We start from the raw sequence: 18924 nt of genomic DNA, 5'->3' as shown, positions 1-18924 counted from the left end.
ATTGTGGAAAAGAAATGCCCAATGACTGTCATTTATTTTGTAAAATAAATATGGTTGTATCTCTGGTGTCACAAACTCTCTTAGTTAGTAGTGACGCATGCTGTCTGTTTAAAAAAAGTAACCCATATGCATTAAGTAAACAACCTACAGGCAGCGTAGTGTGATGATGTGATTTGAGCACTGAAATGGAACAGACTTGATGCATGGATTTCTCTGTTTCCACTTCTGCTTGACAGCATGAAATAACACTTGTGAGTGCTTGGTGACAGTCAAGAGTTGTTTTATGCACTTTACTTTATAAATGTTGCATAAAACAGGCACAGTAGACAGAGGTACTGATTAAGTGACATGATAACAGTATGAGACAGAAAACAAAATGAGATATGACAGCTCCTTCTATACCAACTTTACAGACAGTGTTATGTACAGATAGATATGTACAGCTATGGATTTTACGCTCCATAGGTTTAATAGAGGGCTTTTACAAGCTCAGATCCAGGCTCAATAATAGCAGAGTAATGGAAAGCAGACAGTAGAAGGGATGAAGGCGAATGATAAACACTAGCCTTGAGTGAACACTGGAAATTGAAGGACTGTCTTTTTATAGTCATTTAAAATTAATTTAAAACAAAATCAATGAGACCTTGATACCATAATCAATATTTGTATAGGTGTCACGTGTAACCGGAGATACACATCAAGGTTTTCCATTCATATCAACCACCTCTTTCATTATCCACCGAGATGGATGGGTGAATAAAGCAGACTGTGCAACGAGTTCTTTCTGCTTTGTGTTCCCTTTGCTGTGTTGACACAGACAAACTATTGTTACAGTACTGATCGAGTAAATGAAAAGATGGCAGGGCTGTGGTAAAGTCCAGCTGATGTGACTGAGATCCGATCAGTCGGCCTTCCTTTCATATCTCGGTTCTAACAAGTCTTCCAGTTCTAACTGAGCAGACAACATGGTTTTGTACCATCAATGTTTTTCATCTCTGTATGTCAGTTCCAGTTCCTGGGCAGGTTCTCGAGGATCCTGCGTCGGTGTGAAGGGTTCATTACTCCGGCAGCGCGAAGATCCTCTTCAGTGATACTACTGTGGAGAGGACAAAATGACACTGAATCAAACTTTGTAAAGTTTACAACTTCACAGTCTCGCAAATCTTTGTAAGTACACATGGTGCCAACATCTTTACATCAACACACCATGACTGGATTTATTTTTAGCACTTTGTAGGGTCTAACTGCTAACCTGACAATCATTCAGAAGGTGAGGGTGACACGCTAGTCATTTATCAAGTATACAACTGATTATTGAAACTTTCTTGTGCACATGAAGGTTACCTCTACAAACAACCATATCTTGCCCACATAAAGAATGGAATCAAACATGACTCAAACAATAGACTTGTGTGTTTCTAGTTACTCATACCACTTGTGCTATATTTTTTGTTCTGGTTTGTGTGTTCTCGTGTTCATTTTGCAAAGGCACCACAGAGTTAAGCAGGTCTGTGGTGAAAAAATTAACACTGGGTTTTGGTGTTGACAGCTTTCATGTTACAACAAACACTGCGCACTCTGTGCCTTAGGTTTTATTTAGATACTAAAAGAGAGGTGTGTTTGGGGAAATTTGCTAGATTGCTGTTGATATTAGTATCTCAGCCTGTCACACCCTGTGGTGTGGTGGTTGCTCCTTGCATGTCCAAACCCTGTCCCTCCCGGCTCCCTCACCTTTGTCCAAATTTACACTTTCTGGCTCTAGTAACTGCAAAAAACACCTCCTGTCAGTTTAGTAACAGTACATTCACATTTATTCATTTAGCTGACGCTCTTATCCAAAGCAAATTACAATTGCTATATATGTCAGAGGTTGCATGCCTCTGGAGCAACTAGGAGTTAAGTGTCTGGCACAGGGACACATTATTTGTGTCTGTCTATGAACTTCAGTATTCAGACTACCTAAGTACAGCTTGTGGAATATGTTATCCTAAATCAATACTTTACCTGAAGTAATCCAGATCATCCCAGCCATTGAGACTGAGTCCCAGGGTGTATTTCTGAAGGCCCAGAGTACTGAGAAGCTCCTGCACGGTCTCAGGTGCACCTTGGAGGACGGACACCTGCATTGAGATAAACCAGACGGAACTTTTTACAAAGAACCAGGAGTCATGCCTTTTAAAAACTGTCTTTGAGAGCAGTGTCCTACCTCTTTCTCCCAGCTGTAGACTCTATGTCCATGCATGGAAGGGCCATTTCTATTACATGGCCTCTGGTTGGAGATGGACGGGCCTCCCTGCTCTGTGGGGAAGAAGTCAACTTCGCTGAGAGACTTGGCAATTTGCAAAGCAGTCAAGGAGTTGTCTCCTGTAGGTCCAGGGGCCTGCTGATCCACCGTCCATGGAACAGAGGCCTGACAGTGTGCTAAATGAGTGGGGACGTAGGGGAAGGCTGATGGCACCTTGGCTGCCCGGATAGGATTGGTCCTTTCTGGGAGAAGCTGATGTTGATCCCTTCTGGCTTTTTCCCTGATGATTGCCGAGTGGTTCATATACAAGTTCCTCAGGTTCTTCTCGGGCAGCACGGAGTCTTGAACAATATTCTTACCTTGGTATTTGTCTCTGGGTTGTGATGCCTGTTCCTGGTACTGTGACATGGCATTACTTGAGGGCGGAGGTATGGGAGATGGATTTTTGGCTGGAAAAAGCTGATAGGAAGAGTTGGTTTGGGTTGTGTGAAGGTCATTGGTTGGAGAGTACTGGGACCGGACGGCTGGGATTTCAATCTCTGTAAAGTCTGATCTGCGACAGGGTCTTCTGTCAAAGCCCTGACGTCCTGACAGTTTTGGGAGCTGTAAGGCCTCATTTCCAGACCAGATCACCTGAGGATCCCTTCGCAGCGGGAGAGCCTCTTCCACCCTGCGCACCACTGACGTACCTTCAAGGATGAAGTAGGCAGGATTGGTGTAGCTGCTCGGAGTGAGTTTGGGAGGAGCTGCCGAGGACCTGCAATGAACATACAAGTCTAAGTGTGTCCTTAATTCTCACTCACTGACTTCACAAGAGTTTTAAATGTGTCCTCTAGCATTCACTGTAAACATTGCAGATGTTCAGACCAAAACTGGCACTGAGCTAAAAAAAAAAAATGCCCTGTGTACAAAACACATAGGGACTGTATTGCTGTGGGCATGTGGCTACAGGTACCGGTGAGAAGTGAAATACAATCCAGATAAACCAGTTTGAATATGACACCCATGAGTTTGAAGACTTATCAGACATAAATACACTACAAAAGCACTGTATAATACAATGAGACAGGATTTTAAGAAACCGGATTTTAAAGCTCTCATTTCAACAAGCACAAGAGAAACCGCAGAAACACACATTTCATGCCTCATTTTGTATTTGATTGACCAACCTCATGATGTTGCATTGCCGTATGTCAGATTTTAGCTGCTTTCAAGTCATCTGAGCCATGTTTATTGACTACTGACAAAACTGCCAATGACTGTGAAACATGAACTTGCTGCTTTATACACTTATTGTTTAACCTTTGCACTGAAAAACACTTATTCATAGATTTTCAGTATAATTTAGATAATATCTACTGCCTCCCAATTCACCTGCTCATAGCTAACAGGATTTGGGAACAAATTTCTAATTGTGTTCAAAATAAAAGTACACAGTGTAAAGTGAATCTAACTTGAATCTAACTGAGTTTGGTTATGTCGAAAAACATAGCAGGTAAAATGTGCTCAACAGGAATTGTAAACTAATGTTATCAGAGATGTGTTCTTGGCATTAAAAAGTAAATAAAACTTATAAAATAAAATATTGCTCCTGGAAAATAGGGTGTGTGACGTCAGTTATTTTTGCTGTGATTTTGAAAACGTTTAGCTTCAGAGAACCATTCCTTGAGAGCTGAAGGCATGGGTTAGGGTTTATAACACTGATGCACAGAAACATGAAGAGGGCCTTACCTGTTTATTGGGACCCGTGTAGATGCAGGAGACATGAGTCCCATTCCAGGACCTTTATAATCTTTCTCAAAATAGAACCACTCTGAAAAAGTCAAATCACAGAAAATGAACACCACATGTTGTCTTTGTGTTGTGTGCAGGCCAAAAGCTATGTCAGTTTGCAATCGCACAGGGAATTGGTGTGTGTCGTAGTAGTGCCTGACCTGGTGGCATAATACTCATCTGTCCTTTTTCCATGTCTCAGGATGCATCTGGTAAGGGCCACTCATTCAGGAGCCGAAAGAGGAAGCAGTCGATAGATACCAGCAAGTGTAAAGCAAAGGCAGGGATCATTGAGGAACCAAATAGAGGAAGCAATGAGACTCAAAGGAGAGTGAAAAAACTGTAGTGAAAGTGGAGATGAAAGTTTAGTAGGAAGTGATAGTGCATGCAAGGCAGAGGAAAGGAAAGGACCAGTTCTGGCTGACCTACCGTAGATCTTCTCCCTTGTTGCTCGTCTGTCCTTGGGCACATGGATCCTGACACGTCCTCTAATGGAACCCATCTCTTCTCCTCTGTGACTCAAAAATGTCTCAAACTGCTCTGATGCACCGGTCAGTGAGCGCAGAGCCACACAGCATTCACCTATAGAAAAGATTAAGATTATTCCTTAGATCAATGAAACATTTTGTCCTGCAACAACCTGTCCATCCAGATATAGTTTACGCATGATTAATGTATATTAAATGTATATTTAAAACACTCAATTCAGTGCTTCAAAATAGAGTAATCATGACATTTTACAGTGATTTTCCCCCCCAATTGCATAGAGATGAAGAAACTGCAAGCATATCTCAGTAGAAAATAGTTGTCAATAAACTGGTTCACAAACAGTGTTGGGCAAGTTACTTCCAAAATCTAATACATTATAGATTACTAGTTACTGTCATTTGAGAGTAATTAGTTATATTACAATATTACTGTCTCTGAATTATAATGCTTTACACAACTTTTGCGTTACTTTCACAGCTATTTAATGGGTGCATCATTCAGATAGTAAAATGCGCCTGCATAGGTTCTAGTGATGTGAAGAGTTATATCCGCTGATCTCGTGGATCTGTGTCATAAAAATTATCCTTCTGGGGGGGGGGGGCTACCGCCTAAGAGGAGCCAAGCTCCCCCATAGTTCACATCCTGCCCACAATATCGACCATAGGATTCCTGCAGGAAATAAAATTTTACTCATGGATTTGTTTTTCTGGTACTGAAATATTTCTTGGCGTTGGTGAAACACCACTTAAGTTCGGGTTAAAATGCGTTGTAACGTGTATTACCAAGATTGTAACGGGTATAATAATACCGATTTTTTTTTTTAGTAATGTGTTATATTACTGTGTTACAGCAAAAAGCAATACATTACTGTAGTTGCATTACTTTTGTAATGTGTTACTCCCATTACTGTTCACAAATAGTGTTATTTTCAAAGATATGTTGCTTGGCTTTTTAATACACACTTTTGGATATTAAGCTCATGGTCAAAACTGCAAACTGTATAAAAACAATGAAACTATCTGGGTTAGTAGATAACATGTAGTAAGACTTAAAAAAGGAAAATAAATCATTTCATGTTTGTAGATAAACTGTCACTCTAAAGACACTATCAATTAGAAATGGAAACAAGCTAGAGGATGGTTATGAATAGTGATAAGACAAATTAATTAGAAAAATTTAATCTGCCCTGTCACCAACCATATGACTCAAACCCATCACATGACTTGATAGACAACAGCAGGTGCTGATCCTGAAGATACTCCATGTCGGACATTATGGGAAGAAGCTATGACAGAAACAAACAAATCACAAGTTAAAAATTTCACTTCAAAAGCAAAATACATTTTCATCCATTTCCAAATGGACTGAGCCTCTAACCTTCGGCAGTTGTTTGAAGGACCAGCCCAGTTTGAGAAACCCAGGAACATCACAGCTCTGTGAGTCATTCTCACTTGAGCGTCTTGTCTCTGCAAAGAAAGACTTTTAATTTTTGCAACTGTGCTGCATAATGCTTTTTATAAAATGCCCTTTTAAAGTGACACCATACCTTCAAGGCAAGACGCATGAAATTCAATGAAGAACTTTGCCTTGCTTGCTGTCTTCACAATGGTCTCAATGCCTTCAAGCTCTATCCAGGCCCTCTCCATGCTTGAATGAAGATCTGTGCAAGACAAATGCATAACAATACTGTTCACCTAATGAATGGATTCAGTCACATTCCACCTGTTTGTGTCCAAGGGCCACAACAATGACAGCACCTGTTTTGGAGCCGAACTGTGATGTAACTCCCACTTGGAACGTGGCAAAAACAGGTGAGTGATCACTTGTGAAGATGTCATCTGTGCAACCTGGTAAGAGACAAATCCATCATATGACTTTATGATTGTAATTGTACTTGTACAAAACTAAATATCTTGTACTGTAGCTAAAAACATTGTACTAAACTGTAAGGCAGATGAGCTGTCAGCGATATTTCATAAGATATGACTAAAGAGTGATTTAGGGAGACCAAGAGTACTTTTGCTTGTACCCAGTGTTTGTTTTGTGTTGATAGTTTGCTGAGGTTAGTCTGAAACAGAAGCTCAGGCTGAAAGAGAGGAAATGAGTTTTCAGTTTCTTTGTGGACCACAGACCAGGATGTAGGGGTTGGCCGTTATCGTGTTGTGGGTTGTTCTCATTTTACAATCGTACAAAAGAAAAGAATTACCACAGATATCTAATTTGAGAATTCTGCATCAAAACACTTTGCTGTGTCAAGCCTTAAGCCCTGCCCTTTCTTTGCTGCTCTAAATATGTGTTGTTTATGCCTTACTTCACCATTTACTTAAAGCTTTTTATGCTATTTTTGTTTATAATCTCCAGATCTTACCATATGCAGTGCAGATGATGTGTGTCTCTGGGTAGGACTTCCACAGAATCCTATCACACCACGATGGAACATTGATTCGCACCTACAGAAAGAGATTTAGGTATAAATCAGCAATGTCTTGTATATTTGTCTGCCTACAAATTGAATTCACAGACTGTACTGTATGTAGTAAAGGGTGCCTTCATTCCTGTTATTTCAGATGTTCCTTTTTTTAGACTGTGGGTTAATTCTTAACCTCCTATTTTTAGTGGCTATGGCAGCTGTTGTCAACTATCCCTACAGACACCTTAAATAGGATTAAGTTGCACATAAAAATATCATAAGAAGTGAGCCTGTATACTTAGAATGCTACTACAGTATTTTTTCATTGTTGTTGTTCTTTGCTTGTGCAGTATGTATTATATATTTAGCATCAGAGTCTACAATACAATAAACCTACAGGCTGAAAGTATGACAACGGCAGGCCAGAAAATTTAATCACAGGACACTATTAGAGTCTATAGCCATATTAGCCCTGTGAGGCTGTACTTTGATCTCCAGATTCTTCAGGATATATTGTCTGGGAACCATGAAGATCTGTACAAAATTTCACAGCAATCCAAAACTATAGTTGTTAAAAATTTCAGTCTGGGTCAAAGTGGTGGACCGACCAACAGACCGACATCCCCAGAGCCATGCCGCTAGCTTGACCAAAAGCCTTGATTTAGTAAGTTATCAAAGTATTGCTTGTACAGGGCCAAACATTTTTTGGCAGCTACTCAGAGGTGCAGATATTGCTTTAATTGTGGGCACGCTTCCTCTGTCCTGTGCCTGAAAGATTTTTTTTATGTACAAATCATCCTGGTTTTTCTGAGGTGTTTTTGTGTCACAAGAAATGACTCACTCCTGAAGTCTTGTACTTTTGCCAAAGGTAGCAGTCTCGAGAGCCCCGTTCATACCGGTAGGTGGGTGGAAATGTAATCTTCTCTTCCTCTTAACCGTGATAAACAGAGAGGGAGTACAGAGTGAGGTAAGAAACGGTAGAGCCAAATCATAATTAATTGTATTTATTTATTTATAATTTATTTTGTAATTGCATAATATGAGTAAAGTGCTTTTACAAATGATATACACAGCTTCCAATATAGAACAAAGGCCAATAGCAAACTGAAACTCACTGAAATTGAGGAAGGCCTTTCTCTTGTGTCTCTCCCGGGTCAGCTGGTCTGCACACATGAGCTCCTCAAACTCTCTCTTAGATACATGTTTCAGGATGTCCTGGAGTCAGTGAGGACCACATAGAAGCCGTAACATCAATGTCTGGGAATTCTCAGTAGGCTATAATACCACATGTACTATCAAGCCAGTCTTCCAGGGGTGCTAAATCAGAACACAATGTTAACAAAAAAAATTAATTATGCCTGTAAGTCCGACCTGTACATCCAAGTCGAGTCTGTAGTTGAGATCTCCACACCAGAAGAGATGGGTGAAGCGCAGGCTGATGTCAAAGGCACCGAGCTGTTTCTCACCCAGAGAGAGCAGTCTGAGGATGTCTACAAAGTTCTGGTTCCTCCTGAATGTGATGTACATTACAAGAGACAATAAATACGATTACTATACTTTAATACTATGAGAAAAGAAACAGGAGCACACACACTCACTTGGTCTTACACATATGTATACACATATACACACAATGTACCTCAGGACTTTCTCACTGCCAGAGGTCAGGTGGCAGTTAACAAACCCAAAAGATGTTCCGTTGAACAGGAGGGAGACACCAACAGCCCCCTTGTTTCCTGAAACAACAGATATACAGTACATATTTCTGTCTGTTAGCCCGTATATTTTCTATATTTGCTTTGTATGTATTTTGTGATGGTGAGATCATGCAGGGCAGTTTACCCAATGTGTTCCCCAGGCCAGTCCTCACACTGGCTGTGTTCACATGGCTGATGCGACTCTCATGCTCCGGCTTCACAAACACAGCCAGTCTTATATTCCAGAGGGACTGTACTGCCACCTACAGGACGATTGTGTCACATTACAATAGATGACAAGAACAGTTTCCCATAAGTCAGAGACACATTTCTCGAATGATTTGATCTGTTTCTTTAAAGTCAGTCTCCAATTCATTTGAATACTGAAACAGATGCTCTTGTTCTACGGCTTTGATTTTAGATTACATCTTTGTAAAAACAAAATCACTAACATAATATGTCCAACAAATTACACAAATAATCTTGTACATTGTTCTAAAATGTAAGCCTTTAGGTTTACAGTTTGTTTTTTAAGTGAAACCACAAAGAAGTAACCTGTGACTCTACTACTCAACAACCTTTTTTATTTCTGTCAGGTCAGAAGCATGATAGTATCTGTAGTTTCTTGTGTGTGTGTGTGTGTGTGTGTGTGTGTGTGTGTGTAGAAATGAAGAATAGTAATATTAGATTAGATATTAGATACTGGGTATAGCTTCACCCTGAGATGTTATGTAAACATTTTGTGCAGTTTTTAGTTCATATATTCATTAAACATAAACTGGGGAAAAAAGAATAAATAAGAAAGATTAATTTTTAAAAATGCTAGCAAAATTGTTAATTAGCCATCATTGTGTAAAAACCAGTTGTTTGGTGTATTAGGGAATAAGTGGTTTAACTTTACAACATATCCTATCAGTAAACCTTTGCCATACTTGCTCAATTAAAAGAGAGCGCCAATGATTTAACATTGCACTCCTATAACACTGTAGGACTAATGATAGAAAAAACAATAGACGTCACTTGAGAATCAAAACCAGATTGTGACATCAAATACACAACCTTTTCACATATGCTATGTTACTCCCCAAACAGACTTTGATGTGGTAAAATCAGTAGTGAACCCCACTATTCTGGGCATGTACAATTGTGAGTATTTCGTCTGTGAAATAGATAATTTATGGATAATGCACCCTATTTAGACATAAGAATCAACTACTGAAGTTGAAAAAAGTTGGAAAGGGGGAGAATTACTTGTTTGAAGTCAATGTGAGTGTAGGTGCGTAGGGTTGCTTTGATATGTTCAGTCCATTCTCTCTCCCCCTGAGGGTTTTCCTGAGTCCCCAAGGCATAGATATCATGAGGGAGCAAGGCGGTGGACTCGTCAGGGGTGTGTCCCAAACCGCAGCAGGTCACCCACGACTGCAGGCTGCGAGGAGGAGGGGAACCACCTGTGCACACAAAACACAATTAATAATAAAATAAAAAAACATCTCCCTCTAATTCACCACATTAACGAGTCCTTTGTTTGCTGACAGTGAAAGAGACATCACATTTATGCTTACCCATATTCCAGGTGCCAACAAAGACAGAGACCATGTCAGGTTCACTCAGGTGAGAGTGCCTGGTTTTCATCAGCTGGAGGAGTTGGCAGAAGGCATCACATTTCTGAACGAGACAAGATTCACTCAGTGAATTATAGGCAAGGACACTGGATTTCAGTAAATAAATAAAGCTATGATCTTGCCTTACCCGTGCACTCTCAAACATCATCTCCCGGGGTGTGTTGTGGTGGCTGTCGACCACCATACGGACCTTGGCCGGACTGCTCTGAAACTTGACAATCTGAAGAACTGATGCGCAACAAACATGCAAGCAGACAATTATACAACATATTTGCAAGCAAGAGAAATGTTACAGACACTGAAAAGCAAATATAGTACTTACTTCTGTCATGTGAGACCCTCTCTATACCAAATGAACCAGCCTTCCTGTCAAAGAGCAGCACTCCGGTGTCCACATCCACAGAAGCAGTCTGTCTGCCATACTTCACCATCTTCACCTGAACAACACAAAGCACAACTGTAAATACATTTATGTAGTCACAGATCAGGTGTGTGATTTGTCTTATTTCATGTCATATTTCAAGATAAAATAAAGATGATAAAACGTGACTGAATAACAGGCCATTTACAGAATATTGCTGGTTGTAAGATGAAGCGTCTTTTTCAGCCTGATTTACCTGAAAGGAGTGGACTGGCAGCTGTCTGGCATGGTTCTTGACAGGTGTTACATTGGTGGGTGTCGATTCAGGAGGAGGTGGGTTAGGCTGCACTGCCAGATTGTGATTGGTCACTGCATCTTGTAATGCTTTTAATACCTTTATAGGCAGAGAGTTTGCAGTGTTACAATTTAACTAGTGTTGTCCTTCACAAACAAGCTTGGTTTGTTTTTCATCTGTCAATGAGAAAACCTCATAATCACTCAATGACTGACCATTGCCAATACAAGTTACAAGAATCTGAATGAATCACACAGGGTGCTGGCCCAGCCATCAGGAGCAATTTGGGGTTCAGTGTCTTGCTCAACGATCCTAAACATGTGGACAGAAGGAGGAGGGGATCCACCCGTTCTACCTCCTGAGCCACTGTCACTCCTCATTTTAGTTTATTTGTTGTCCATGTACTGACCATATGACCTAGAAGCAATAGTATTGCTACAAATGTGTAATTCTTTTCCAATGTTTCTCCACAGTTTCTCAACTCTTTAGCAGCCGTTTTAACTCAACATACCTTTTTCTCCAGTGAAGAAAGGAGGCTGACCAAAGCTGAAATTTTAAACAACAGGCTGTCTATCTCCATCACTGGGTCCTTGATCCAAAAAGACAAAAGAATGCACCTTTATCTCCTGCATCACTGGGTTGCCATTTTAAAAATTACAGTTAGTTACTGTTCTTCAGAAAGTATACTGCAGGGTTTGTATTGTACCTGTGCCTTGTTATGTGTTAAAGAGCAGCTAGGATGGTCAAAGACCTTGGCCAGGGTTTCCAGACTTGAGAGAGTCAGGTCAATCTCACTGCAGATCAGATCAATTTGCAATGACCACACATCTGTTTACATACATTTTAGTGCAGAACATCTAATGCATATATTTCGTAATGAATAAAAATATGCTGAACCATAACAGTCCATACATTGCAAATTGCTCCTAATTTTCACTTTCAATTCATCATTAACAATAAAATCAAAAACATGCTAACCTGTTTAGGCCTTGGCAGGCAGTACCCAGAGTACGCTTGAGGTGGCATAGAGTTGTTGCACCTTTATGCATATTCTCAATATCAAGAGGCAGCTCACTGAAGAGGTAGTCATTGAGTAGACCAATCACCTCACCTGCAGGACTGTAAACAGAACAAAACAGACAGAATTCAGATTGTAGTATTTTATTATCTGTGCAAGCCATTTCAGCTGTTATCTCTGTATTTATCTGCTAGCAAAAACACTCCTTGAAACATTACAGATATAAAGTAGACGAATAGTAATAATTCCGCACATAGTAAATGCTAAATCGATACTATTTATAGGTCCAAAAAAAAGAAGAGCGAACAGTGTTTCAGATGTTGCTTTCTCTATGCTTGATTGCCAACAGGTGCATATTTAAATAAGAAAATGTTGATTGTAAGTGAACATGACAGATGGCTTACATTGTAGTTACACCACAAATCTGATACTGTCACAGAATAAGCAGAGCTCAAATAGAACACAGGTATGTTAAGAAAAGCTATACATGCAGCAGAGATAGGCCAGATGCAAGGAGTTTTGGTATCTGTTTTGCATTTAAGCCAGATAATCATACCTGGATATGTTCAGCTCCTGCAACTTATCCAGGAATATGGTATTAGGGGCTGGTTTTGCTGGTGGCCCCGTGAGAGGCACTGTGCAGACCGACGCTGAAACTGGAGGTGGCTTCTCATCATCTGTGCATACATGAAACATTAAATCAAACATAATTACCAGTGCATATCACAGCCTAGAAAGGAGGACCTTGGAGCCCTTCTTATTTTTGTAGACAGGTATTATTTTTTATTATGTATGCAAGAATGCATTGTAAAGTGTAACTGTTGGGTGATTTGTTTTGATGACAGCTAGAGGGCCCACCTGAGCTTTCATCCCCAGTGTCTGTATCACGAGGAACAGCGTAGAGTAGAGGAGTGACCAGGCCCTTGTGGGGATGCTGGTACCCCAACACCAGGTCCTCCAGTGTCCGGAAACAGTTTACCTGCACCCCCTGTGTTGTCTGTGAGAGACATATAAATCGCATGAACACATATGAGTGCGAGAGAGTCTGCCATTGCTGTGCACATGACCTGGAAACAGTAGATGGAAAGAGACATCTATTATACAGGCATGCACACACACATGTGAATGTCTAAATCTTGTATTACATGCATTAAATTGAACATAAAGTTAAATAACTGTCTAATTCTAACTCGTAAACTTCATGTGGTTGTCAGTGGATGTTTCCACAAAACGCACCCACCCCCACATCCTCCTTCTGAAAATCTGAATCATTTATTTGCATGACAGAAAAAGATGATACAGATGATCTGCTGTGATAAAAAGCATCCCTTGGGGATTTAGAAAGCTCTGCCCTACACCAAAAAGGCCCCAGCTGCAGTTGGCCGTCACGTTTTACTGTGGTTCAACATTCCCAATCAGTCTAAACAGCCCCGCAAAAAAAAGGCAAGGACACTTTTACACGCTTCCGTTCACATATTTAAGCCACAAGCACAAGAAAGCTTATTCTCAAACTTTCCACAAAAACCTGCAAAGCTACACTTCAGTGCCACTCAAAGGAGTACAGGCAAAAATTAAGATTAAATAAACACACACATGCTGTGCACAGGTGCTCTGCCTGCATACTTAGAGTGCTACTGGTGATGTGTACAAAATCAAGACATTAGACCACAATATAGAGCAAGCTTTTTTCCTGCACCAACCTTTTAGAAGTTTTTATTTTCATTTTGCGGTGAGAGAAACCTTTTTTTGTCCCAAGCCACATATCTGTTTAGCAAGGAACTCTCTTTTTTTTTTTTTTTTTTTTTTTTTTTTAACCACAACGATCTCTTGGAAAGCAATTAAAAAGAAATGACAAGGAATAAGAGACACCGAGAGACAAAATGGGCCCCAAAATATCTCCTTGGCCATCTTGGAAAGACAAAAAGCCAAGCATGCAACTTGTGAGTTAGTGGAGCAAATCCAGTGAGGGAAAATACGTACTGGAGGTTTATACTGATGGCAGTGGAAAAACAACTCAAATAGCAACAGAGTTTAAGGTCTTCATTTGAAAGCAGAGAATGTTTCCAAGTCAAAGGCTTGTAAACCACTGCCAGACAATCATTATTAAATTGGTTATTGGACTTTAATATGCAGACATAGTTTTAAAAAAGCCACAGTTGATTTGCGGTTTAGGCCCTGAAAATGTTTATTTCTCTCACTCTGGCTTTCACTCACCCACTGTGTGCGTATGTGCTCCAGTGGTTGCAAACTTTGTGCTTGTGTTTTTTTTTCGCCTAATAAATAGGTCATTAGCTGACAAAATGCTCCTGTATGCATGGCATTACTGGCTTGAACTCTGCCACATCCAACAGACGTATTACGTCTAATACAAACACCCCCATACGTACACATTACAAATAAGCACACCCATTGGTCAGTGACCTAGTTTGTGGGTTGAGTAGGAATCTCTGAGACATAAAAACAATTTCTCCTCTGTGCTGCTGAGCTTATGCTGCAAGCATGCGGCCACATGGCAGAGATGCCATTCAAACAACAAGGCTACTGCAATTATAACAGAGCCTGTACAGAGAGGATACACAAACATGTTCCTGTTCTCCTTAGAACAGGCAATAACAAACCATTGTTTGATCCCCCTAACTCCATCTGACCGGCTGCGTTTCTCTGTGTGTACAGTTTGTGCCAAGGTTTCAGACATCAATTGTGTTTCTCTTTCCTCTGCTCTTCCTTTTCGGCCAGAGGATTCGGTATCGCGTGACGATGAACACTCACCTGAACTGCTAGAAGGCCATCTGCATCAGGAAGAATACGATAGGTGTGAACATGACGCTGGAACCTTTGGAAACCAAAAATATCTCTGTCAATGAATGTTATTCTAAGCAAACACTAAAAGGGAAAATACAGATGTCTAGCTGTAGTTAAAGAAAGTAACTCTGTTAACAAGGCGCCAGTTGTTTTACAGATCACTTATGAAGTGGGTTGTTTTTGTTAAAAACTTGTGAGAGACGCTTGGATCATCGTCTCATCAGTCACTTCATAGGAATTTGTTTCAGGCAGAAAGTAAAGATGAATGGCAGTTTGTCAGTCAGCTACTGTATAGCAGAATGACTAAATACAGATCAAATGTGTGGAGAAATTTGAGAAACTAAAAGAGGGAATGACATATTGAGAAAAGAACGAAGGGAAAGAGAGCACTGCAAGCGGCCGGAGCTCAGCTTTCAGGAATGTATCTGGCGCACGCTGATGAGCAGTCAGTGTAGTGCGGTCGCTGGCGGTCCCGCCCTCTTTCAGGGGCCCCAGGGAAGAAAGAGGGGTAAGAGGGGATCCAGGGAGTCCTGAGCCAGGGTTTGATTGGCTGAGATGCACTATGTTCGAACAGGACAGTCTAACTAGTCTGGAGAGGGTGTATGTGTGAGGTAGCACTTTGAGTCTTTGCTGCCTGCTGGCAGATGATGGTGAAAGTGATGGCTATGGCAGGAGGAGTGAAGCTGCTGAATCAATTAACAGATGGGGAAATTCTGCAAAAATGTTGAGTTTATGAATAGTTTCCAATCCTATATTCCAAAATCTAAAATTATCAAATCTTTTAAAAGGATTATTATTGTGGCTTTACCTAAAGAAGAACGGCTTGCATTTACTACTTCAAGACATCCTCAGTAAATCATTCATTAAATATTTCAAGGAGGTGCAACACACAAAGTGACAGTGAATAGAATAGCTTCTATAACTAAGGTTCTTTATGGCAAGTGCAGAGTTGGGATCTACACAGCATTACTGACAAGAGCTATACACTTAGAAATACTGTGTAATACATTGCAGGTGCTCATACAGAACTTAGTGTCTAAGATATAATAGCTTGAGGTAGCTTGGATAGCTAATTATGTTTGACAGTGATAGGGTAAGTATGTGTGTGTGTGTGTGTGTGTGTGTGTGTGTGTGTGTGTGTGTACTCACAGCAGACACAATGCATAGGCTCCTGGCACAGACTCACTGTCTCTCACTAGGTAGCTGCCATCCCTCCCTGCCCGTGCCAGCAAGTCCTCTGCATGCACACGGCTGATGTCGCGATGATACCATGCTGCCGTAGCCATGGCAATCAATGTAGCGATATATGTTTATAAAAATAATCCACATGAGTTGATGAACTTGACATAACACAAGTTTTTAACACAAATTTACTGAGTCAGACTTGTTCAGATGGCATCACGATGGCGGTCTGTCATACAGGTTGTCAGAGCCAGAGTGTGTTGAGTGCTCTACTTCAGTGTTTAGAACTTTCCCATGATCCAATTATTCATGATCAAAGTGTCAAACAGACAACCCCACACCTTTTGTATATCAGCTAGCACTTCCTGGGTCCCCATTGGTAACTTCTGGGTCACACATCCTGTTGCATTAGAGGAAGAAAGAAGAAACATCCAGCTGATTATGAGGTCCTCTCTAACAACAGCCAGCTCATCAACAGAGGCTCCAGTCCACCTTTCTGATAATATCCTTGAGTAGAGAGATCCCGTTTCAGTTTTTTCCCGTTTCAGTTTTTTTCAAGTTGCTGCAATCAGGTGGCGTGCACAAACCATCATAGCAGTACGAGGGAGAGAGAGGAAAGGAGGTAGAGGTAGTGATAGTGAGAGGTGCTGCAGTCTGAATGAGGCAGCCACCCTTGAGGCAATGACTCTAACTGAACCAAAAACACAATCCTCCTCCTGTCTCAAAACAAAACCCCCACATGCAAACAACAGGAAAAGAAGAACCAAGAATGGCAAAACAAACAAATCAAGCCACACACACGGCACCCACACACTTAGATACGCACACAGCAGAGACAGAAACATACCAGATGGAACTCAGTCAGCACTAAAACCAGACAGGCATGCAACAGAAACCAGACTAATTCAAATGATTTCCCAGCTCTGTTGCCATATAAGGGAATAGGAACACCCTCCAAAAAGTTCAGCCGATGACTGCAGTTGTCTTTGCTTCTTCCAGGCCCAGATTCCATTTAGAGTGTCTGGTTGGATGTGGGCTACTCCGTGGGTCTCACTTTCATTCTGGATGTTTGCGTGCTGGCATGTGTGTCTTGTCAGTGGAGTCTTGTCTGCACTGGCGTGGTCTCCAGCGGTTCTTCAGAGTGCTGTCAGAGGAGAGGGAGGGAGCAGAGGCGCAGAGGACAACCCCGTTAGAGCGTAGGGCAGACAGAGGAAGTGACTCGACATTCCAGATGGCGGACATAGCCAGGAGAATTCTTGTGAGGGGCTCTACTTCACTACCAGTGTGTGAAACAGCTAACTGCTTCCTTTTTGTCTCTCTCTCCTTGCGTCTCTTTTGTTCTTTCTCCCTCAGATCATGCCCTGTCTATTTCTTCAAATTCCAAACAGAAAACACAGCTTTCCAGACACAGATGAGCTCCCTGGTAAATCCTCAGTTCCTTCCTTGTATTTTATCATCTTTAACTTTAGACTTTTCATTCTCTAACAGGCATATTTACTTTCTTTCACCCTTTTTTTCTCCTGCCCCAACCTTTTTCCTTTTGTCAACCCCCAGTAAACTTCCCTTCCTCTCTTGCTCATTCCTTCCCTTACAGCAAAAAGCAGCCTCCATATGGTTATGATCATCCTTCACTTTCTTATTTTTGCCCTCCTAGAGCATCGCCCATTATTCAGCCCTCCCACTTCCCTCCTTCTCCATTAGCTGGAGCATATAACTCTGTGGCAAGCTGTTTGGTCCCATATTTGCTGTTCTGCCTCTCATTACCCAGCAGAAATGTGCCGACCACCAACCGAAGCCCCCCATAAAACAAATACACACCAAAGTCCATCCCACTCTCATGACATACTTTAACTCAATCTGTAATCAGTTCTTCTTAGTAGTGCTATGAGCTCTCTTCAGCAAAGAATTTAAATATATACATTAGGCCATACAGCTGTAAGCTAATGCTAACGCTGACATGCTAACATGCTCACAATCAATATGTTGTTTAACAGTTAATGTTTAGCATTTATGTTTACCACAGTGACCTCCTTAGTTTGGTATGTTATCTTGCTAACATTTGCCGATTAGCACTAAACACAAAGTAAACATAGGGCTGATGGAAATGCCATTAGTTTTGCAGGTATTTGGTCATAAACCAATATATTGGACAAATAAAAAATTTGACGTGATGATGGCACTAATGGAACTTTAAAGAATAACCTAAGTAATTGCAATTCTTCCTGAATGGTAAAACAGTAACAAATGTCATGGCAATACATCCAATAGCTGTTGAGACATTTCACTTAAAACCGCAAATGTCGACCTCATTTTGTCAGGAGATCACCAACGTTCATAGGGAACATCTGGGAACCATGAATGTCTGTACAGAATTGTGTACCAATCCGTCCAACATATGTTAAGATATTTCCTGGTTAAGTAAAAAACACTGACCTGCTGGTGGCACTAAAGGGAAAGTCAGGGAACGCCAAGGTCATTTGGGTTCATCCTCTGGGTACAATGGATATCTATACTAAATTTATTGGCAATCCATCCAATAGTTTAGGCATTTCACTAAAGACCATAAATGTCAACCTCATATTTGTGCTAGAGGAAAAGTCAGGGGATCACACATTGGTGGGATTTCTTGTCTTGGGACCATGAACACCTGTACAAAATTTCACATCAATCCACCCAACTGTTGTTAAGATATTTCACTGAAATTTAGTTACTGCGCTGTATATTGTCATAGTTCTTTGTCAGAACACAAGCTTTGGTGAAGATATAGTGTATCTCAGACAGGCAGATAACAAAACTACAAAACTTCACCATTATTAGAATAAAATCACCTTGTTTAGAGATAGTCTTTCTTTTATCACATTTGCCATTCTCAGAAACAGCAATTGTTGTCCAACGCTGATCTGGTCCCTTTCTCATTTTGACGATAAGCTCGACTTATGCAAGCAGTGGATTGGAGACATACTCCATTTAGTACCACTTGCTTTCTTTCATTTTCCCTACCGGCTGTCAGATTGGATTTTGAATTTGATT

At 40.8% G+C, this 18924-nt stretch overlaps 1 protein-coding gene and 1 long non-coding RNA gene across 6 annotated transcripts in view; one reads left to right on the top strand and one right to left on the bottom strand.

Moving 5' to 3' along the window:
• Nucleotides 1-256: 256 nt before the first annotated feature.
• Nucleotides 257-18924, bottom strand: part of inppl1b (inositol polyphosphate phosphatase-like 1b) — a 30545-nt gene continuing 11877 nt past the window's right edge. For 3 of the 5 annotated variants that reach the window (XM_038699615.1, XM_038699617.1, XM_038699616.1), the window contains exons 3-29: nucleotides 15862-17038; nucleotides 14680-14743; nucleotides 12769-12907; nucleotides 12467-12587; nucleotides 11871-12011; nucleotides 11599-11686; nucleotides 11404-11481; nucleotides 10854-10991; nucleotides 10559-10673; nucleotides 10364-10464; nucleotides 10177-10279; nucleotides 9866-10062; nucleotides 8760-8877; nucleotides 8557-8653; nucleotides 8289-8427; nucleotides 8033-8132; nucleotides 7759-7847; nucleotides 6876-6957; nucleotides 6265-6354; nucleotides 6054-6167; nucleotides 5885-5973; nucleotides 5705-5792; nucleotides 4448-4600; nucleotides 3977-4058; nucleotides 2207-3002; nucleotides 2005-2120; nucleotides 257-1096 (exon numbers count right to left, since the gene is read on the bottom strand). In XM_038699615.1, coding sequence (XP_038555543.1) covers nucleotides 1003-1096; nucleotides 2005-2120; nucleotides 2207-3002; nucleotides 3977-4058; nucleotides 4448-4600; nucleotides 5705-5792; nucleotides 5885-5973; nucleotides 6054-6167; nucleotides 6265-6354; nucleotides 6876-6957; nucleotides 7759-7847; nucleotides 8033-8132; nucleotides 8289-8427; nucleotides 8557-8653; nucleotides 8760-8877; nucleotides 9866-10062; nucleotides 10177-10279; nucleotides 10364-10464; nucleotides 10559-10673; nucleotides 10854-10991; nucleotides 11404-11481; nucleotides 11599-11686; nucleotides 11871-12011; nucleotides 12467-12587; nucleotides 12769-12907; nucleotides 14680-14743; nucleotides 15862-15998 — 3669 coding nt within the window. In that variant the 5' untranslated portion in view covers nucleotides 15999-17038 and the 3' untranslated portion in view covers nucleotides 257-1002. Of the gene's footprint in view, nucleotides 1097-2004; nucleotides 3003-3976; nucleotides 4059-4447; nucleotides 4601-5704; nucleotides 5793-5884; nucleotides 5974-6053; nucleotides 6168-6264; nucleotides 6355-6875; nucleotides 6958-7758; nucleotides 7848-8032; nucleotides 8133-8288; nucleotides 8428-8556; nucleotides 8654-8759; nucleotides 8878-9865; nucleotides 10063-10176; nucleotides 10280-10363; nucleotides 10465-10558; nucleotides 10674-10853; nucleotides 10992-11403; nucleotides 11482-11598; nucleotides 11687-11870; nucleotides 12012-12466; nucleotides 12588-12768; nucleotides 12908-14679; nucleotides 14744-15861; nucleotides 18735-18924 lie in introns of those variants that run through there. The other 2 variants (XM_038699618.1, XM_038699619.1) reach the window with 2 other exon arrangements.
• Nucleotides 1031-7326, top strand: LOC119888853. Its single transcript, XR_005441960.1, has 3 exons — nucleotides 1031-1167; nucleotides 6245-6318; nucleotides 6869-7326. It is a non-coding gene; the product is annotated as an uncharacterized LOC119888853 (long non-coding RNA).

The sequence above is a fragment of the Micropterus salmoides genome, unplaced genomic scaffold (assembly GCF_014851395.1).
Source record: "Micropterus salmoides isolate LMB-PRFRI ecotype aquatic unplaced genomic scaffold, ASM1485139v1 Ms_hic_scaffold_5, whole genome shotgun sequence".
Lineage (NCBI taxonomy): Eukaryota > Metazoa > Chordata > Actinopteri > Centrarchiformes > Centrarchidae > Micropterus > Micropterus salmoides.
The sequence above is the reverse complement of the archived record's forward strand: the minus strand, read 5'-3'. Positions and strand labels throughout refer to the sequence as shown.